Genomic DNA, 23,480 nt, shown 5'->3' on the forward strand with positions numbered 1-23,480 from the left:
GTTTGTTAAAAATACTGAAAACAGCAGCCCGAGAGCTGAATTACCTTCAGTTTACAAGAAAAGCACATGAAATACATAGCGATGTTAAAAGAATTTCATAAAGCTTAGGAGAATACATTCAAATTTAATATGAATTAATACAATGTAATATTATAACAACAACTAAGTATAAGGGAAACTATTCTAAAAGTTAACACTTACAGACTTGACTGATCCTTCATGTATGCACACTTTAGGAGTGAGAAATTAATGATAATGCAAAGAAAAATAATGTTTGTTCTCCCTCTCTGCAGTACAATAAGATCCTACTCGAAAATTTCAGCGACACGCAGCGTGAGATGACGGAGTATGCTTCCAGCGCTGAAAGTATGTCACAATCTAGCAGTCTGACTGATACTGCTTCCCTCTCAAGTATGCAGTCTAGCTCAAGCTCGCAAAGCTCAGGCAGTCTCCCCGCAACTCATGGTAGGTGGTGGTGGGAGCTGAGTGTGTGGCAGCAACATGTTGTAGGTGGGGTTGTCAGTGTTGAGATCCGTTGTGTTTGTGTTGTGGATGGTTCATGTTTGTTAACTTAGTATGCAGTCTAGCTCAAGCTCGCAAAGCTCAGGCAGTCTCCCCGCAACTCATGGTAGGTGGTGGGAGCTGAGTGTGTGGCAGCAACATGTAGTAGGTGTGGTTGTCAGTGTTGAGATATGTTGTGTTTGTGTTGTATCGGATGGCTTATGTTTGTTAACTTAGTATGGTGTCTTGTTTGAACTCTTAAAGCTCAGGCAGTCTCCCCGCAACTCATGGTAGGTGGTGGGAGCTGAGTGTGTGGCAGCAACATGTAGTAGGTGTGGTTGTCAGTGTTGAGATATGTTGTGTTTGTGTTGTATCGGATGGCTCATGTTTGTTAACTTAGTATGGTGTCTTGTTTGAACTCTTAAAGCTCAGGCAGTCTCCCTGCAACTCATGGTAGGTGGTGGGAGCTGAGTGTGTGGCAGCAACATGTAGTAGGTGTGGTTGTCAGTGTTGAGATATGTTGTGTTTGTGTTGTATCGGATGGCTCATGTTTGTTAACTTAGTATGGTGTCTTGTTTGAACTCTTAAAGCTCAGGCAGTCTCCCTGCAACTCATGGTAGGTGGTGGGAGCTGAGTGTGTGGCAGCAACATGTAGTAGGTGTGGTTGTCAGTGTTGAGATATGTTGTGTTTGTGTTGTATCGGATGGCTCATGTTTGTTAACTTAGTATGGTGTCTTGTTTGAACTCTTAAAGCTCAGGCACTCTCCCTGCAACTCATGGTAGGTGGTGGGAGCTGAGTGTGTGGCAGGAATATGTTGTAGATGTGGCTGTACGTTGAAACTGTTGTTGTCATTCTATCATGGTTGTTCATTGAACATGCAGTGTAGTTGTAGTTTACAGAGCTCATGCAGTCTCCCTGAAACTCATGGTAGGTGGTAGGAGCTTGATTTGTGTGTGTGTATTAGCAACATACTTGCACAACTTAATTGTAGTTGTTGAGATATGGTGTCGGTGTGGACCATTGAAGTTCACCAAAATCAGGCAGACTTTCTGCAACTCGTGGCTTTTGGTGGTACACATAGCTTGAAGTGCGGCAACAACATGTGTGGCAACGTGTTGCTGTAGTTGTAAACTTGAGTTGCTGGATGCTGGTATTGATGGTGGGAATGGTGATGATGAGAGAGAGAATTGGAGAAGAGGGACAGTAACCATGCTATTTCCATGTTGCTGATGCAATTGCTGCTGTAGATGGCTAGCTTTCATTAGGTGTTGGTATACAATATAATAATACACACATGAACATCATGGATTTAGTTTGATACTAGAGCTTTGATGTAGAGATGGATAAAACATAAAGAACATGTAGATGTACTATCTATGCCTTTCACGCTTTCATGCAATCCATTAATTTGTATTTCTTAGGCAATTATATTTTAAAGTAGAGGCTGATACATTTTCACATACAATGGACTTTCCCAGTATAGAGTAGTAGTTTCAAGAAATGCTAGTTTGACAAAGAGCATTTTTATTTAAAAAAAATTCTAATAGTGATTATCCTGGAACTACCGAGAGAAATCAGATTCAGGAAAGTTACCAGACAGTTTTATGTGGGATATAATCTATAGATACAGGTACAGCTGTATAGAAGAAAAAGTATTGCTCATCAATTATATAAAATTGATTTAAATGTTTTAAGCACTTGATTTTATGGATATGAGAAGTGTTCTAATCTTAAACTAAACTATATTTCTAGAGATACAGTGTAGACTTAACAATATCAATTGACAGCTCATTGTATTCACTAATGTACGGTATATCTCACATGCACAGACATCATATCACTTTATTTATTTATTTTTTTCCGCAGGGTCCAGCCCCAGCAATAGCATCACAGCCAACCTCAACGCGCCCCTGGTCCTGCCTCCAATGACCGCCCAGTATCGCAAGAGCAGCATGGGTAATATGTTTTCCAATGCCTGGAAAAAAGGGCAGGAGGCCGAGACGCATCACCAACTGTCTATGCATAGGGTAACTATAGCAACGTGTCATGTGACTGGTCTCGACCAATCACATTAAGACATTTTGTTTTTGTTTTTAGATGTATTCTTTTGATTGTAAGCAGTATGTTTGTGGTTTGATGAAAGAGATTATTAAGTTGTTATGTTTGGCATGCTTTGCAGTTGACAAGTCGACAAGGTCGATTTTTATGTTATACAATTGGCATAGATTTTGTTTTAATGTTTGGATAGTTTCCCTGTCATGGAGTACGTTTTTAAATAATTTGTTCCTGTTTTTGTTTTTAATCATTTTTTTTAGTTGATAGAGATGAATTGATTAGAAGTAACCCTAGCGATGTATTTGCAGTGAATTCCTTTGATGATTTACATTCTCCTAGTCTTCTTCACATGTACGTCTTTAAGGAGGGTAGGGTAATTGTAGTAAAGCATTAGAATTTTAATGATTTCTTACCAACATATCAAATTCATTGACTTTCGCTGTTACATGTATTTCAATTCATATTATTCCTGTAAATGATTATTATGCAACCTCTTTATGCCATGACCTATTGAATCTGATTCTTATATTACCTGTAACAATGATTTGCTTGTGGGCTTATATAAATGCAGAGTTCACGACAGTCATAAATTCAACCAGACTCCCCGCTTTCATTTCAAATCATAATACAAAACATGTGCATTTTATACGTCCATGCAGATATGTACCTCGCTCAGTATAATCATTACATTCCCGTGGGCGGCGCTCATTATTTACTGCATTTTGTATTTACAATCATCAAATCACAAACTTGATATATTATATCATTCTTTCTCGGTATGTATCGATCATTCCAAATTGAAGTTGAGAAAAATTTGATGTTGCGTTCCATTTCCACCTTATTGTATTTCCCTCCCCATATACAGTTTTCCTGTCCATATTATTACAATCTGCGCTTGTATTATTTGCAATTTGATCATTTTTCATCTGTTAAACATTTTACTTGTTCCATATTTGACTTGATATACTCACAAGATTGTGTTTGTATCATATTTGATGTGCTTCTCTATGAGTTCTCTGCCATCTGTGCCGTGTTCGCATGTTATCATTGAATGTTGTCATTATTGTTTAGGAGCGCTACAGCACCCGTTCCTCCTCTCTACCATCAGGCAGGATTTTAGACGAGGTTTGTTTATGTTTCTTACCCTCCTTGCATGAAAGTATAATGTTGAAAAGCTAATCTACAGTTCTGGTAGGGATCTTAGAGAAGGACTGCACTACTTGTAGCTATTTGCGCCCTCTATATAGCAAACAATGCCTAAGCAGTACCCGTTGGTCCCCCATGGTCCCCTTTTTCATATGTTGATTGAGAGCTGATTTGATGAGATAACCACCTGTCAGTGACCACCCAGGGAGGTCTAACCTCTCCTGGCCAAACTAGGGCAGATAGGCTTTAAACAACATTTTCCAACAAAAACCAACAGAAACCAACCCAAATCAACTCAATTCTTTTTGGTGTCACTTGAACATGACAGAAAAGGTGGGGTTTACAGGAAAATAAACAGGTGTTGGAGATAATTATCTACCATCAAACTACGAATACCGGTAGTCCATCAAAGTATATAATGCCCCATATGCACATATCATTGATCGCTTTTTTGTGTAGGGGCATTCAACATATTTTGTAATTCTGTTGATATTTTGCAAGTCAAAAACCCTTTAGAAGATCTTCTTAGATCTTCTAAAGGTGAATTTCCTGAAGGCTTTATCTTCCAAATGTGAATTTAATGTACTACCTAATCAGCAATTCAGAATGAATTCCAGACAAAAACCCTTTGAATGTAAATTCACTACCAGAACTGGAGATTAGTTTCAGCCCTTGCCATGCTACCAAATCGAAAAGTACAAGTTCTTGAAAAGAAATCTAGACAAGAATATCTCAACAAGAAATTCATATACTTCACTTGAAGAAAAAAACCATCCTTGGACAACGAAGGGCTATGCCGATGTTTTAAAATCATGGCATGTTCTTGTCATATCCTACCTTTTTTAATTGGATTAACATTTTAGAGCAAGAACATTCAGTTTAAAAAGGACAGCTACTTTTTTTCATTTGTCAGATAAACTTCGAATTTTGAAGAATTTCTGAAAATATTACATTTAAAAGATCATCTTTGGAAATGGGATGATGTATTATATTGCAACATACCGGTAAACAAACTAAATTCTTGCCAAGCTGGCAGCTTGTACAATTGGGAGCATGGTAAGGGATTAGCTAGTTTTAAACCTGTTATTTTGACATCTGTTTTGTGGCATGTTTTGATGTCTCTTGGTGCATGAATGTAAGTTAAATGACGTCAGTTGTCGATTAAAGAATCTTCCAGATGTCACAGAGGACATGTAATCCCTATAACAATTGCTGATTACTTTTGACAAGATAAGAATTGTAGCTCGATAAGTCTTGTAATATGGCTACCAAAGATACAGTAACCTTGAGAGATAGTAATGTCTAGAGGCTTTCCTGGAGAGACAACACACATATTTCATTTTAAAAAAAGATAAAGCTTGAAAGATAGTAGTATCTAGAGACTGTTCTGTAAAGCCAACACCCATATTTCATTTTAAAAGGATGAAGCTTGATGCCATAAAGAGTAATTGTTGTAATGCCAATTTTGTTTTTTTGAAGTTTGAAAAAAGAAAGATGTCATACCAAAGAATGTCATCTTTATCACTGAAGCAAATCTTGACAGGAAAGATGATAATTCATTGCATATGTTTAAAATGGTCTCTGTTCTTTAAGGGCAAAAAGAAATTGAGGGAAAATGATATTTTTTTCTCACACAGTTTGAGAGCAGGCCAATTATAGTCATTTAACCATGACAAGTAAAAGTTGTGACAATGAAAAGGATAGGTATTTAGAAATTAACACAGATGTTTTCTTAATTTTGAAATGTTTCTTACAAAAATAGATTGAGCACCCAAGAAGTGTGAACATAAATGATTGTCACTAATATAGTATTGGCTCTATGCTGGTCTGTAGTTTTTTTCCAGTTCTTTGTTATTAAACAAAGACATTCATGCACAATATAAACAATACCATGTCAAATACATTCTATTCCAGGAGCCACCTCTTGATAATCGGCCGCAACTCAACAACCAATCGAAAGCCAATTCTGGCAACACGTTTGACGACCTGGACGTCCAGAAGGCGTTGTACGACCTGGAGAGCGAGATCTGTGCTAGTCATCCACCTAACAATCCCACCCCACAACCTCCTCCTCCTACAACACAGCAGCAGGCAAGTAGTTATAGGTCACCTGCATCCCAAACTATCACTGACAATAGAAATAACAGTAACGCCCTAACCCGGGTACAGGTAGTCGCTTTGCATAACGAAGCAGTCTCGGTGACGGTGGCTGATTCGGCGGGCGCACGCGGCTCCACGGTGTCGGACGAGCCGATCTGGCAGTGCCAGGCCCCCACGCGGTCCAGCTTGCGGAGGAGCTCGGACACGCAGATAGGTTGCAGGGGAACCCAGGGGATCATCGTCTCTGGGAGACAACGGGGCGGAAGCTTGGCGAGTGCATGCGTCAAGAGGGTCAAGTTTAAAGAAGAGATAGAGGAGAAGATACCGGACAATAGTCCGGGCTTCGAACCCGAGCATGAGTACAGTTCCTCGCCACCAACCCCTCCTTTGCATTCCCCTCCTCCGCTTACTAACCCATCCTCAGCTAAACCCATCCCTAACCATTTTGCTTGTACACCATCTCATCTGGATTGCTTGTCACCTCAGCAGAATGCTACTGCACGATCCCCTAGTCCTCCCCCACCTTCTTTCTTTACCCAATGCATGGCACAAACACCCTCAACCAGTGACTCCCATCCCTCCTATTCACAGCAGCTAGGACCTCAAACTCAGGCCAGTGAATACCACCACCCTTACACCCACACCGCAACTGCTACCAGGGCCCAGCAGGATGATATCGTCTACGGCCAACCCATGACCTATGCCGGAGGGCCGGAAAACTACCCCCAGCCCACGCAGGGTAGCCAGGAAATCGTCGCCAAACAGCATAAGCTTATGGAGCTTGAGCAGCAGCAGCATCAGCTGCAGCAGGAGTTGCAGCATCAGAAACTGCAACTGGAAAAGCAGATTCAGCAGCAGCAGCAAGACCAACTCAAGCAGCAGCTGCAACACCAGCAGCAGTTGCAGCAACAGCGGCAGGAGCAGGAGAGGAGACAGCAAGATTTGCAGAGGCAGGCTTCTGAAAGAGCTTATCAGCAGCAACAGCAACAACTTCAGAGACATTTATCAATGGAGAGGTCGCAGCCACAGCAACCACAATCAATGCAGAGGCATGTGTCATTTGATGCAGTTAGATCTCCACCATCACCGCAACCACAAATTCAGAGGCATGTTTCTTTTGAAAGGCCTCCGTCGCAGCAGCAACAGCAGCAGCAATTGCAGCCACAGATTCAGAGACAGACATCAGTTGATCGGGCACAACAGGGACAGAATCTGAGGCAAGCCAATCCTGTCTTTCTAAATGAACTCAGTAATGCGCTTAAACCCAGACAGCCCGTTCCATTGCCTGGCAACAGACAAACTGTGGCTACCACCCAACCTTCACAACAACCCCCAAAATCTCAGTCTCCACCCCGCTCTCCAGCCCACCACAACAACCAACACTATCAACCCCAACCCAACTCTTCTCCTTCTCCTTCTTCTTCTCCGTCCCCTCGTCATCATTACCAGACCCAACAATCACACCCTCCTACAAACCACCAACCTGTCAGTCAGAGTTACTCCCAACCCTCGCCCCAACCACACCCACAACTTCAGCAGTCTTTCTCTCAACCACGCTCTCCCCAGCCACACTCTCCGCAACACCAGTCTTACCACCAGCAGTCCCCGTCCCACGCCCACGTCAATGTCCGAGACAAGCCCCCACCATCGCCCAAACCCATCTTGGCAAACAAAGTGCCCCCTCCCATGTCCCCCAAACCCATGTCTCCAAGACCGATGGTCAACCAGAAGCCAAGCGTCCCTCGTCCTGTGGTCTCTCCAAAACCCAGTGTCCATGGGGACAGGCCACTCCCCATGTCGCCCAAGCCCTCGCCCAAGCCCTCTCCCAAGCCCTCCCCTAAACCTATGGCCAAACCGGTGCACGTTAACAACATGCTCCCTCAAGGTAACGCCTATCCTCCAAACTCATATGGTGTGCCAATGAGCCCTAGCAACTCGTCTGTGAGCTCCACTTCCACGCCCTCCCCATCCCCCTCTTCCAGTTACAGATCACCCCCTTTCCCTAGCAACAACAATGCCCCGCCCCAGAAGTCCTCTAGGCCGCCTCCCCCACCAAAGAGAAGCGACACGACAAGGCTGAGCACTATTGGTTCACCGACAAAAACAAAGAAGATACCCCCCACCCCACCCACAAGGATTACTTGATAGTTTCACCCCCCCCCCCTCCCTCCGGCCGATTACCCCATCCCTATGTGTACACGGCATGTTTCCCTTACCCTAAACCTCATTTGATGTTTTCATACTCTTACCATGTAATGCTATGCTGTGATTTGATGTAATTTCAATTTCTTGCCCTTCCCCCAACCTGAAACCTAGTCAACCCCCTACCCCACCACCTTCCAGTAAAACCCTTAAGCTTTCATGATCATATACCTCAAGATTCCACAAAACCCCAGTGTTTGACGTGTTCCTGCGTGTGTTTTGTGCTTCTATAACCTTCACAAAAAGATGTGTTTCCACTCGAAAGAAAGCAATGATCTTATTTGTGTAAGTGTGATGTATATATTGCAGCACTCATAAGAATTCATGCCATGCAAAATAAAAATCGGACTTTGGAAAGAAGTTGTAAAGCTTACACACGCAGCAATTTTATTCTGTCATTTTGCACAGCTAATGACAAGTGTATATAGGAAATAAAAGTAATATAACATAACACAATTCTAGCATTTTTGTATACATGTAGATTGTTTTGTACACACGAACCAGATAAACTACTAATGTTTTTTTTTATTTGAGAGAGAGATTATTAATATATAACGATGCACCCATTGCAATGTGTAGAATTTTATTTATACTTAATTTGTTACTTGCCATTTTTGCTCACAAATGTGCAATTTTTACCAAGGTACACAGGTTTAGTAGATGTAGATTCAGAATTTAGTTGAAATGGTAGAAATTTTGTTGAAAATGAAGCTTTATCATCAAATGTAAAGAGAATATTTTAGCAGCTGGGCTGATAGTTCCCTGACCTTTCAGTAGCAGAAGAGTGGCCAACTTATGTTTATAGATTATTTTTTATGTTATGAAGAGAATTTCATATTTACATGTTTTTATTTTGTAGTAACTTAGAAATTATAGCAAAATTGTATTTGGTTCTATTTTGATAGAAAAATATTTAGTTTCTGTTTTCTGATGTTTCAAATGTGGAAAAAAAAATATAATTAAAGAGGAATACAATTCTTTAAAAATGCACATTAATATGGGCTTTTCTTTTTTCTTTTTCTTTATTTGAATTGTTAATCTGAAATATAGGAATTGCTTTTTTTATTTATTTTTATAGCAAATTGCTTTTTCCAACCTTTTACCTGTAAAATTGCATGACAAATGTGTATTCTATGAAGAAAAGAAAAAACTTTGCAATGTGTCCAATTCGTTCAGAAAGAATTCTACAAATGTATTACAACTACAACCAGAAGCTGTCAGCTCAAACTTTTAGCTGAATATGATTGAGTTTTAATTCCCCTTTAGTCATTATGATGGCAATAATTTCCTCAGTTGTGTCAGATCTGTTGTTATTTACCAATGTTATGATCATCGATTCATGCAGAGCAAGATTCTTTCTGAAATATTGTATATGCTCAAGAAATGAGCGCCTAAACCATTTAGAAAACATTTAATTTTACAAAGTTCAATGCTGCACTTCATGTACTTAATGTGAGACATTACCAAAAATGGAAATTTGTAGAAGGATAACTGAAAAATGACCCTTCAAACCAGGGATCTTTTTACTCTGTATTAATTTCCTTTAAAATAGTTTAGCTTTTTCTGTTAAATTCACAACTTTATGCTCTGATGCTGTAGACTAGAGTAGTATCGGTAGTTGATAAATGGAGGGATTTCATGAAAATATGCAATTGGTGCTGTCATAAATGTACAATGATACATATTAATATCATGAGTGATAATCTGAAAGAAAGTGAGGAAAGAAATTGCATTTTGTCAACTTTCTTGAATCCATGAGTCTGACTTCTTGGGCATCCCAGAGAATCTTGTGATGTATCCTCTATTTAGAATAAACACATGTTTCTATGGGATGTCTGTGAACTTAGACCTGTGACTGTTTCAAGAAACTGGCCCCAGATACTTATATGAGTTAATATATTCACATTATCTTCTTCATGTACATCCACTTACACCATCACCCTCAAAATCATCATCATGATTCTTATTTTCTCAATTCTATTTCTTCTGAAATTCTTCTCTTTCTTTCATTGGGTATCATTACCTGATAATACACTGCTATCACACTTTCTGTTGATTTTTATCTTTATCATCATCTTTATCACCTTCATCATCATCATCATCATCCTTATCATCATCAACATCATCATCATCATCCTCATCATCATCATCGTCTTCTGTTATCAACACCATTGAATATTCTCTGTATTTTTTCTCGAGTGTAGTTGTAAACAACATACACTATACTGCTTCTAATAGGTGCTATATTGATGTAGTCTGTAATTATAGTAGAATTGAAACCACCGTGGTCCAAATTCCAACTTTGACTGGTATTGGAATGCTTTGATATGTTCATTACAAATTGAGAAACAGAAAACAGATCACAATTCCTTCCATTGCATAGTTCTCCGTGAATTTTCATTTGAAAAAGGGAAAGGAATACATTACCATTCTATTATTTTACTTCTTATTCCATGATTTTTTTTAAAGAAAGGTTTTTAGGAACAGAGAGATCATTCCTTTACTATGAATAACAGTTTTATTTTAAACTAGAGCTATATACCACATGTTCATTAAAACATCAATTACATGTTACTGATATGGGTGACAGCTTGGTGTGACATATTTTTGCACATTTGTTTCAATGAGTGTTCAGTGAACCAACATTGAAGAAAAAAAGTAGAAAAGGGCAGCTATCTTGATCTCATATACACCTCCCCCCCCCCCCACCCCCCCCCCATCCCAAAGCTTAAATGCAATGTTCTTCATTGATATATACAAATATTTATTCTCTTTGTTAAGTCCGACATATACATTTAAAGTAATCATATGTGGTCTGTTTCTCCCCAGTCCCATGCATGTTATTGCATGTCTGTTTTGCCAAGAGACAGTTCATCAATATTACTGGTCTGTATGTGATGAATGTATTCTCTTTCCAATACCAACCAAAGTTTGAATTGGTCCACCAGTGTCGGTTTCTTATTATGATATTTTCTATATGTGTACATACAGTACAGCTTGTACATACTGTGTATTTTCTATATGAACATATCCCTATTTTAGACGGATAATGTGTACAATGTAAATTGAATGTTTTGTGTATAACCTAAAATTGGCTCCTTGTTGATTTCCATTTTTATGTTTAAACTATTCAGAAAATTGTAATCGATGCTCTAGATTTTTGAGATTGACAAGATTAATTTAGGGATCAGTATATCCCTCCAAAATGGTAAAAGTTGCTTGTAAATATGAGCAGTTAGGTAGCACCACGTCTTTGATATGATAGACTGATGAAGCTGAAAGATGGAAGGAAAACAAGAAAACTAGATTAATATATTTTTGTCTTTGAAAATAGAATATTTTATCTTTCATCAGTGAGCGTGATGAACAGTTTTATTCATTGCTAAAAACTTATCATTGGAAATGATACTTATAGGCTTTCTTTGTTTTGACATTTTAACATTTGAAATATTTAAAAAGATTATGTTTTATGAACCTTAATGATATTATAATGACATCTCACCTTGTACAAATTCACATCATGTTTTCATTTTGTTAGTAAACCATACAGTAGTTTTATTGATGGAATGGCACGTACCCCTAACAGGAGAAAGGGTTTGTGGGACTGTAGTGTAATGTTATTTGGATCTGATTGATTTTATGCAAGAGTTATTTTGGTATATTAATATATATTACTTTGAGTTTTAACAACTTTTATATTAACTATAGTCTGTAAGATAATGTATATACTCATTGATAAGATATATCCATAATTATATAGTAAGTATGAATTTGCGATATCTCAACATTACAAGAAAACTTACGGTTAGTCAGAAATGACACTGCAATATAACATTCTTGATGTCAGAGGCGATGACTATATTAATCATGATTATAATTGATATTCCAATAACCATGGATTATGCTAACTGTACACAAACTGCACATAGAGGGCGTGCTTCCTTGATTGGAAGTGATACGACCTTTGACATTTTTATCTGCTCTTTTGTCTTGCAAGTTCAAATAGAAATATGTATCTCATCATTGGCAACTATAACTTTTTTATCTTTAAACTAAGTATCACTCTTACAAAAAAGTAATTTACACAGGAAGGAAGAAATAAAGGAATTGCAAAGTAAATGTTGTGATGATATTAAAGTCTTTTGACATCTTATCAGAAGAAAGAAGTTGATACAAAGCATTTGATATTAAGATGAAAGTGTATATGAAGAGAAAAATGTGAAGGTTTTTGCATCATGAGGCAGTTGTAGCCATAAATCTGCTGTTTTCTTCTATAATTTGTTATCACTAAAATGAGACCACCTGGGACCTGTTTCACAAAACTTTTTTTTCAATGGCAAATGACATAAATCAGTGACAAATCTGCTGATAACCAATCAGAAGCAAGGATTTCAGTAGCTTATAACAAAAAACTGTCATTTGTCACTGATGACAAGTTTTGTGAAATGGGGCCAGGATTGCTATGCTATTCTTGTATGATACAATGAAAATATATGCCACAAGCCATGATAAGATGAAAACCACTCTTGCATTCTTAATTTTTTGTTTTTATTTCTTGCCTTGGGTTTATTCTCATTTATTCTCCCTTTTCCTCCCCTCTCATCCATCAGACCATTTGTCCCCCATCATCCATTATTGTTCTGTCTCCACACAAGTTCATTTATATTTTGTTTGTACATGTATTTCATTTGTGGTTTTAAGTCTGTCTATGTTCTCATGTTCATTGTTCTTTCTCTGTGATCATTCAGTGATTATGTTTGCAAATTCAGCGCAGAAATTGATTCTAAACTCCCCTCTCACATTTTTCAGTCTTCCTAAATTTGGCAGGAACTTTTTGTACATGTATTTACATTGAGCTTCCATGACAATTGGAATTTCATTATTTGAATTATCAAACGCTTTAGGTCACTCTGTGCTGGAGTTGTGAAGCATTTTCACAAACTTGTGGGTTTCCATTACATTCATGTGTGTTGATTGTGTGTGATATTTTCAATCTGTTCCGTTCAACTATTCAACCTCGTCAATTGTCCAACAAAGTCACATAATGCTGATATTAAGAAAAGGGCTTCAACTTGTACCAACTTCAAAACACATGTATGTATACCTCCAACCTGTAAACTATCATGTAATGCCTCCTCCTTTTAACATGTCAAAATTCTGCCCTTTGTATTCAAACTTTTCATACATGCTCAATTTCCATTTTCTAAAGCTATATCAATGTTCAGTGTAGGAGTGTATTTCATGCAAATTCAAATCGACCCACAAAGGGCAGTGGTAAATTTTGAAATTACCATTAACATATTTTATTTACACATTTAGATTGCACAAATTACATACAGTTTTCACTATTTAGATGGTATATAAGCACACAGCAGAACATTACTTGTTTGTAAAGATCCAAAATAACATCTTTTCATGAATATATTGCACAAATCACCCGCCCCTTCCCCTTCCTTCCTCCAAGATATAACGATAATTCCACAGAGTGTGAAAGGTGCCTGATGTGTGTGTTTTTAGCGAGTGTGAACAAAGCAATCGATTTGAACTGGTATATGAATAGTAAACAAACAATTAATCACTCTTGTTGCATCTATGCAGATTAAAATATATTTAATTTTCTTAACTAATTGGAATTCTGGACACTAACCAAATATTATATAGCTGTGTGATATATCTGTACTCTTTCTGTAACTTTCTAGTTAATTGAGAACTGACACTATTAACTTTTTCCTTCAATGTCAGATATTTTGATGTTGCAAAGATTCTCATCTTTTAATAATCACACGTTCCAATTGACAATAGGCATGAATTCAATTCAGACATTCTCATATCAAATTTAACTCAGAGACTTAATAGATTGTAATGGCAAAAAAATGAGGTTTTACATGATAATGTGAAACCTTGTAACTTAATGAGTGGTTAATATGTTGTTTACTGTTTGAAATTGTTGTCATCGTTGTGGTTTTCATCCAATTCTCTCCCCTCATAAACATGTTTTCACTCCCACTCATTACATACATCAATTGGTACTATTAGAAATATCTATTGTCATACATATTTATTGTCTATCTATTTTTTATCCTGCATACAGCAAAAAAAGAAAGCAAGAACAAAAAAGTTAATTATTTGAAATAGCACTTTAAAACATCCAAAGACATTGTAAATATCTGCCACATTTGAGCTAGGTATCTGTTTTTGTGCCTTGTTCTCTCTCTCTCTCTCTCTCTCCCTTTCTTTTGTCTTCCTTTCCCTCTTTTTCCCCCTCTTTTTTTGATTCTCAATTTTGATACTTCTAATGATGGACTTCCTCCGCCCTAAGCAGCGAGAAACCTAGAATATTAACCAACATAATTAGTAAGCATAGATATGTATTCAAATGATTTGACAGATGTTTATCGTTGAAGCACTGCTGCACCGGAGTTGTGTGTTATCTTGCACCTTGCATCGTTGTATTGCACTCGATTCTGTTCTTTTGTGATCTGCACTTATATTTTCTGGTATTTTCTTCCAGCACTTTGCAGTTTTTACTATCTCTACTTTGCTTGCTTGAATTGGTATCTAAAAAGTCTTCTTTAATAACAAAAGAATATCCTAGTTTTAAAACAAATATTTCAAATTAACAATAATAGAATATAGGATTCAAAAAATATTTGCTAAGGTAAGAATTTGCAATTTAGAACTGAACATTTGTAGGAATTTTCTAGCTTTATTAAATTTTGCCTCACAATTTTATATGCTGTCTTTGAAAATATCAGGCAAGTGTTATAAACTTAGGTTTAATACTGCTTTTTTGTACCTGATATTTCTTTACAACACAATTTTGTTAATAAAAAAAAATGCTAAAAACCAAATCACTGCCTTCGCAGCAAGTAGTTGATAAATATTCAATAAAAAAAACCCCAGCACATTAATTTTCTCTCAAAATATTAAAGCTTTTATCACAAAGAAATGAAAATAAATTAAATGGAAATTTAAAAAAAGCCTTGCTGCCTGCCATGTACCGCACGTGTCTGCTACTACCTTGTATGCACACTGCCCTCTACCTTCGCATTCCTGTCACATACCTTGCATGCTTTCATCGTTTGTGTCAATGTAAGTTTCCTTTTTGTTTGATTTATTTCCTCTATCTGTTGATTAATGCATGTGTTTAATGTCGGCATGTGGTATAATTTATTAGTTTCAATGTATTTATTTCTTGTTGGTACATATGTATTGTTGTATTAATTTGTTTAAAGTTTTTTCCTATAGCTTTTTATTTTGCAAAGTTAAGGTTTTGGGTAAATCTAACACAGACTTCATCATTCGATATGTTTTTTTTTTCTCCCTCTTTTTCTTCTTAACAATGAACTTAACCTGCGAAATATATGTATGTACCGGTAGGAATTTTAGGATGTAATATCAAATGCAAGGTCTTTTTGAATTTGTATATTTGGTATAAGAAAATAGTACATACATGTATTAGCCTAAATATTTCTTATCAAAGGAGCTGATTTTGAGCAAACGATAGTACGAGCAGAAAATTGATTTGTGCTTTGATAACAGAGATTTCTAGAAAATCTAGAATTAATTTTAAAGAGATATTTAATTAAATGAGCCATGGAATCACTTTGATGTGAATTTCCTTTGAAATTGGATTCTTTCAATAAGTTCGGGATAATTTAAGATAAAAGTATTTGTGAAAATACCATGTGCGCTATTCTTATTATGTAAGATTGGATATCAAGTTTGCACTTGTATTTGTTTAAGATGTGTATTCTAGTTACTGACAAATGGGGGTTTCAAAAACAATTTTGTACTCTAATGAGAAATCACAAATTTTCAGAATGGTAATGTTTCTGTAACGATATTCAGGAGTTTTCTGTGTTGTGTTAATGCATTTTTCACAATTTTCTTTACCTGTATGTACATGTATGTGCATCTGCGCTTTGTTCTGAGAATTTGATTTGCAACAATGAAATTGCATGGTTATTTGATATTATGTTCTTATGTATTTTTGTATTGTACCCAGAATGCGTTATGTGGAGTGAGGTTATATCATTTCCGTTTCTTTTCTTCTCTAACTTTGTTCATCACATTTTTTTGTCCCTTGTTTTCTTTCAAAATCTTTCTGAAAACTTACCTTTTTTATTGAATTCTGATTTGGATTTGGCAATTTTTTAAAACAAAAATCTATGTTTTCTTTTCCCAACTATTTTTTTGAATTATACAAATAAAATCATGATATATAAATAATCTCAAAACAGGCTGTGGAAGTTGTCACAGCACAATTTTGTCATATATTTTCATCACTTCGGACTACCTTATTTTGCTCAGGCAATCGACTATAATGTTTTTTTAATAGAAGGAAGTACAAATAGAATGTGATCAAAATATAAACAGAACAAGCAAATTTGTTCCAAACATCATTGTGATGATGCAGATTGGTTAGTTTTATGAAACTTTAACCAGATTGTAAATATTTTTTGTTGACTTTTCAGAAAGCACATTATGATATGACCTCACTTCAAAGTTTGTTGTTGATTTGATAAAAGAGTTTTCAGTGGAATGGCAATTTGGAATAAATTGAGATATGCTTCCCTATTAACTTTAAGAGAAAGAAGGAAGTTTAAAAAAAGCTTGCTAATTGTATTATATTCATATTTAGCGATTTCAGTAATTTCTTCAATTGATCAGAGACGATCACTTGAATCCTTCAGTTGCATATCACAGGCAGAATTTGCTATTCCACTGGTTTTATTAAAGAGTTATCAGAGCTTTATATATCACAGAATGGCTGTGATTATGTTGTCTGCATTGTATAATGTAAGAAATGCTTTATGGATTTTTGAATGTAAATATATGGTTCTTTTCTTGATTGATATCATCTAGTGTCATTAAAATGTTTGAAGTCAGAAATATTCCTTGATTTTAGAATAATTGTCCAAAGGAAGGAAGAACAATTTTTTTGTGCATTCAGTTTTGCTTTCAATATCATTAGACTCTCATAAGCTGAATTTTTGTAAACAGGAAAGGCCTAATTTGACGTGAAAACGAGACAGTTTGTACTTTCATATCATAATGACAATTTACTTTTAAATTCGTCCACGTTTACAGCAACAATAGCATGATGATATATCTTGAATATGTGATGAATAGAAATAGTAAAATCATGTCAGTATTTTTCATTTGAGGTACAATATATTTTGAATAATTCAAGTTGAGGACAGGAAGGATGAAATACTTCCCTTACCACTAGAAAAAAGAGCTTTGTTCTGCTTCTCGTTTGTTTCTGTGGGGCTGTTTGTTGTCATAGATTTGATTATCTGTATATGTACTATTAAAAACAATATATTGAGGTTGTACTTTGATGTATTACAAGAGGTATTGAAACTAATCCTTTGTTTGTTCTTCTCTTTTTTTGCCCCCCCCCCTCCATTCAATTTTAATTTCTACTTAATCCCTCCCCCCCCCCCCTAAAAAAAAAAATATATATATATATAGGACTCCTCTCATGAGGCAGAGTCAAGTGACGGAGAGGATTAATAATCATCCGCAATACGATCCCTGGTCGATGATGCAGACATCGCCATCGATGTCTCTGTCGTTCCCATCTTCATCATCCTCATCGTCTTTGAGATCCATGACGTCACCCCCACCATCAAGATTTCCCTCATCGCCAACCCCAATGTCATCATCATCGTCGCATCGATCCCTGTATCAGCCGGCGTCGCCATCACCGTCGTCGTCATCAATGAAGTCCACCTCCGTGTGGGAGCCATGGCAGTATCGTTCTTTGGATAGGTAGCATAACGTTTTGGGGGGATTCACACTAGCCAGCTGTAATTTGCATGACTGCTTAATTAGCATGTCCCTATTCACACGCAGCTATTACGTAAGGGTCATTCACATATGGCGCGGTAATCACCTCAAAAACGCCGCAGCAAACTTTAAATATTTCAAGACTTGAATGGCAAGTGGGAGGCGACAAAATTAGCAACCCACCTAGACAGCGTAGTCCTTCTGCTTGGAGAAGTTTTTACCATCTTTCGACTATTGCCATTTAAGCCAGAATCGGTCTCAGCGGAACATATTACATGTATTCCCAAATGAAATAGACTGATTTTTCAGTCCACCACATGACTCTCTATAAACTCGCCTATACCTGATGCAACATGCGTAAATGTGAAGCGCACTATGTTTGCACTGTATGTCATTTTATTTTGCTGTGCCAGGATTTTGAAGCTGTTTACCACTTCATGTGTGAATGTACCCCTAGGAGGCTGATCTATGTGAAGCTCTAGACTTCTTCTGAAATACTGAACATCAGCTGACGATATACCTTCCATCTTGTCCTTAAAAACCTCAATAAGTTGTATTGGCAACTCTTTGTCTGTACCACCCACAACTCTAATACCCAAGCCACATGACCAAACCAACTACAAGTCGACCGATAACGATAACCAAGAGCATTTTGTCCATTTGGGGTAGTGTAATTTTTGTTTGGTCTATGGTCGATCTGGTGTTGGTCTTGTCGGGGGTGTCTTGCGGATAAAGTGTTTGAAGCCCAAAGATTTTTTATGACTGAACAGTAAAGAATCTGACTCATTGTAAGCCTCCCCCACCCCTCAAAACAAGATATGTCATGAAGATCAAAAAGTACCGGTGGCTGATACATGTATTTTCCATTTTATAAATGTCATAGAACTAAAATGCTGCAACTCCATGTATTTAGTCTTCTAGGGATAATTCTCTCATTTCTTTACACAGTGTAGTATGTGAATCTGTACTCCCATATTTGTATTTTGCATTGCAAGCATCAGATGCGATAGCTGGGAGTTCCACCATTTCGTCAGTATTAATTTTAGAACAATTATTCAACAGTCGCCCAATAATACCCATGCACCATTGTATTATTTGTATATCGAGGACTAGAAATGGGGAAGAGCTCAAGATTAGCTTTAATGAACTGCATGTTAGGTAAGGACGTTCCACAGTAATGTTAGAGCGTACCTTAGCTACGCAGGGCCAGCTGATCATGTATTTACTATGCGCAATACCAGAAACTTCAGGCGCTGTGCATGGTGAATACATAACCAGCCGCCCTAAACTGCTAAGGTGCACAGGAACAGTACTGAGGAACACCTTAAAACAAATTTCATGGTCTCCCCTCCTTCAAGGAAGTCTAGCATTTAAAGCACGGTCTTGATGTACATGTGACTCTTTTCCATCCTGTTTCAAAATTATGCAATTTAGAAATTAAAGTGCACTTGTCTATTAGAAGATTTAGAAACAAAACACCTTCAAAAAAAAAGCGATGGTATGGTATATTTTTTACCATACATTGACCTTTAATTTTACATAGATTGATATAATTGTTATCCTGTAATCGTTGTAATATATATACTTACTAAACTGATCATGATGCAATAGTGAAATCGTAGTGCTTAGAGATTACCGGTAGTTGTATTGTCGATGAACAGTATGGTTGTGAGAATTACATGTATGTATGTAAATAATAATTTTATTGGGGAGAGCATTAATTCAACTTGTATCTGTACATGCTTGGTGTGATATACTTTGTAAATCTACATCAAATTAGGATTTCTCTAATCCAGTAAAACAACAAAAATGGAGGAACATGTAACAAAAGTGAAATGCCAAATTGTAAACGAAAGAAATGATTTTGAATTCCACATCTCGGCCAACTTTAGATTTGTATTAACTCTAAATTATGTTCCTGCACATACCCATATGCACTGCTTGATAAAATCAAATTATCCATGTATCATATCAGCTCATTTTGCACATTGTCTCTTATGGGATGAATTTGAGTTGTGCCATATCCCATAGTTTTATGGTTGACATTAATTAGATGCCTAGAACAGAAAGTCAAGAATGACGATTGTAATGAAGATAAAGTTCAGATAACGCAGGCTTATACAACCTGCAAGTGTACTACATGTATGATTGTAGTATTTTTAAAAATTATTTAAACTGTAATATTGTTTATGTCAAAAGGTGCTACCAATAAATTAGGAAATTTCCTAAAGACAGTTGGGATTCAAAAAGAAATTTCTTGCCATAGATAACAGTGCCAATTGATTTTTTTTTCTTCTCCAAACTTTCTTGTACAGTTAAACTTAGAACAACTCATTTCTTTGGGTAAAATGATGAGACATGATAATAATTCTTTAGTTGTGATTTCAAGGATGGTACATTACTCTTCTTGTATGAAGAAGCTTTGCCTTTTAAATTGGCTATTTAGTTTATATCCTTGTACTCTTTATAAAGAGTTGAACATGTAACTTTTTCCTGTGAAAACTAAACTTTCTATGGCTTGTATTTGTTCAGATATACATGTAAGGAGAGAGATTAATTGAAATCAACTCTAGAAAGAATAAAGACATCTGCATTTTTTAAATTATATAGTAGACCACACATTGATCAATATCATTGAGATCAAATTTTGATAAATTTAGAGTTATAGCAATTATAGTTCTCCCCCATACTGGGCTCTATGTTCAGAACTGTATTTTATCATTTCCAGATCAATTCTTTGGATGTATGTATACGGCATTTCATCTCCCTCTTATTTAGGACTTATAGAATAGGAATATTAATAACAAAGTCTTTGAAAGATCTTTTTAATTATTTGCATGTATTTCATGTGTAGGATGGAATGTAACCTTCTATTATTATTTTTCAATAGTAATTAATCAATTATCTAATTACTAATTTTCATGCATTTTTCTTTAACACCAGTACTACAGGTTAGAAAAAGTATGTGTGTGTTTACTGTTTATTCCGATAATGTCAGTTTCTTGAATTTCTTTTGAAGAGTATTTAATAATCTTCATAGAATTTTCATTTATCATTATTAATCACAACAAAAATCCAAGCATGGCATTGTTTTGAAGTTATTACTGATGTACACAGTAATAAAATAAAAATGTATAGTACATTGTAGTTGAGATTGTATTAACGGAATCCCTGATATTCAAACTGTATATAAATTTTGGTTTTCATAGTATGCCCCATCCTGCAAAAAAACCCCAGAAAATTAGGAGGTTTATTAGATCTGTATGGTAAACAAAGTAAAGGTCTATGCAATAAATAGGATTATATAATAGGTCAATATCTATGCAATCGATATTAGATATTGGTTGATTATGCTTGTACACTGTATGTCCCTGAAAATGTAAAAATGACCAACATTGTGAGTGTTTTAGAAAATTACAATTCATTGTCTATTCCCTTGCATATACATGTACATGTATGTTAATTAATTACTCTACGCAGAAGATGAATTAGTATTTATATAATGTACTATTTGTGGAGAAAATCTAGATGTTCTAAGTTAATGCTATTAACAAGGGTTTGTGTAGTCGTAAACATGTTACATATTTATTTCATTATTTAAAGGAAGATATCATCCAGATGAATATCCCTTTATACATGTACATGTACATGTACATATGCACAGGGTACTTGCATGAAAATTTGACAGTTTAGTCAAACTATTTTACTAACAAAAGGAAGTAATATTAATAATAATATGGATTTTGTATAGCACTATAAATGAAAAAAACTGTGATGTCTCTGAGCGCTTTACAGATATCATTATATGAAAAATCAGGGCTGGAGGTAAAGTGATGGCCATGTTTTATCACATCCATGGGCAAAATCTCTGTACATTCATATTTCTAGGGATGTATTGATGTTGAATGATGTGTTACGAGTACAGTGCATGATAAATTTGGACGAGTGCAGCTTGAGTTCTAGCCAGTGCTAAACAGGAGCGTAACTAGATGTGTGGAGTAACCCCCCCCCCCCCTCCCTCCCCTCCCAATAGCACATAACAAACATTTTGTCTGGAAATTTAATATTTTCATAGATTGTTGCCAAATCTTTAAAAATCAAAACACATGTTTACCCCTTTTTCTGCATGTTCCTTGTTCTTGTTGGCGAATGTGGTTTGACACCTCCCCCCCCCCCCCCCCCCTGTTCAAAATGATCTAGTGATGCCCCTGTGTGGGCGCTTTAATGATAGAGATAGAGTACACCAAAGAATTCTGAGCAAAGGAATTTAGTTGAGTGTTTATGACACATACCGGTACATTTATGTGGGAAGTTTTAATTGAGTATGTTCTAGAATTTTGTAAATGATGGTGAAATTAGAGAACTGTTTTAATCGTGTGAGGTGTGTGAAATTTGGTGGTTTATGCGAGTCTGATTATGAGAATATGACAAGCATGCATTAGTTTGTCTCTTTTTTTTTTTTTTTTCATGTTACAGTCACGTGTGGTCAGAAAAATCAAGGGGAACAAGAAAAGCCGTCTATTGGGAACCTGATTTTACATAAAATCTTTTGTTCATATGGCAGGATTAATTAAGAAAAATTGTATATAAGAAACAGTGAAATGTGTATAAATGCAGTTGGTCTTCATAAACTGTTTTCCACGTTTCACAGGATTGTCAGGAAGTAAAAAAAGTGGTATATAAAGTCCTCTACAGAAAGTGGATTTTTGCTAGCTAGGACAGGGTTGACTACATTATACACTCAGCAAAAAAAAAAAGGAAAAAAGTGGAGACTATTTATAATTAAGATTTTCAAATAAATGTTTAATATAAAGATATCTTTCATATCTCAAAATCAACAAATGAATCCTCTTTAAGATGTTATGCAATTGGAATCATACTTTTCAAGCATGAGTGAGCATAGCCATTTATTTAAAAAAAACAGGATAAAAAGTCTTTGAAAAATTGCAAAAATTGGGCGCCTGGTGGTCAACATTTTACTATATTAAAGCAGACATTCATTTACCATACCTTGTATATTCTGACACTTGTGATCATTACTGGTATTACCAAATACCAAACTTACTGTATTTGTCATCATTTTTTTGAATGGTTGTAGCCTAATTAAAAACATGTTTTTGTGTTTAATATTGAGCTACAGGTAGAATGGATGTATGGAAGTTGTACTATGATGTACTATGGGTAGCTAGCAAAATGCAGTCTCTAGAAAGTTTTTGTAAATATAATATACCTTATCTCTTCCCTGATTTATCACATGTTGTTTTATTTAACTGTAATAAAGATCAACTTATGACTAACCAAATGAAGACTTTCTTCTGTGCTTGATTTTTAGTAAGTGGTTGATTCAATAAACCAGTTTACAAACATATTCAAATGTATGGATGTTTCTTTCCTGGGGACCTAGTGACAAGTTATTCCATTAACCCGATATTAATGAATGAACTACAATACTTGAAATGCAGTCTGCATACTGCTATGTTGGGATGCCTCGGGCAAGCCTTCAGGTTTTCAAGAACAACCTTTGTTTAAAAAGTATGCATAAAATTTGAATGTGTTGGTAAACAGGTCCATTTCATTGAAATGAAAATATTTGGTGACAAACTGTCTTTGTACTAGCTATCATCCCCAAGACATGTAAATGTAATAATAATTCTGTATGGATAATGTCCCCCCCCCC

General features: G+C 36.1%; 1 protein-coding gene across 3 annotated transcripts in view; it reads left to right on the forward strand.

Annotated features, from left to right (window-relative positions):
- LOC115918244 (ras-associated and pleckstrin homology domains-containing protein 1-like) overlaps positions 1 to 23,105 on the forward strand; it is a 55,191-nt gene extending 32,086 nt beyond the window's left edge. The window contains exons 9-13 of one of the 3 annotated variants that reach the window (XM_030990148.1): positions 294 to 465; positions 2,369 to 2,529; positions 3,629 to 3,682; positions 5,618 to 7,020; positions 17,486 to 23,105. In XM_030990148.1, coding sequence (XP_030846008.1) covers positions 294 to 465; positions 2,369 to 2,529; positions 3,629 to 3,682; positions 5,618 to 7,020; positions 17,486 to 17,789 — 2,094 coding nt within the window. In that variant the 3' untranslated portion in view covers positions 17,790 to 23,105. Of the gene's footprint in view, positions 1 to 293; positions 466 to 2,368; positions 2,530 to 3,628; positions 3,683 to 5,617; positions 12,529 to 17,485 lie in introns of those variants that run through there. The other 2 variants (XM_030990147.1, XM_030990146.1) reach the window with 2 other exon arrangements.
- Positions 23,106 to 23,480: the final 375 nt, after the last annotated feature.

Source organism: Strongylocentrotus purpuratus, unplaced genomic scaffold (assembly GCF_000002235.5).
Source record: "Strongylocentrotus purpuratus isolate Spur 01 unplaced genomic scaffold, Spur_5.0 spur5_scaffold_19, whole genome shotgun sequence".
NCBI classification, from domain to species: domain Eukaryota; kingdom Metazoa; phylum Echinodermata; class Echinoidea; order Camarodonta; family Strongylocentrotidae; genus Strongylocentrotus; species Strongylocentrotus purpuratus.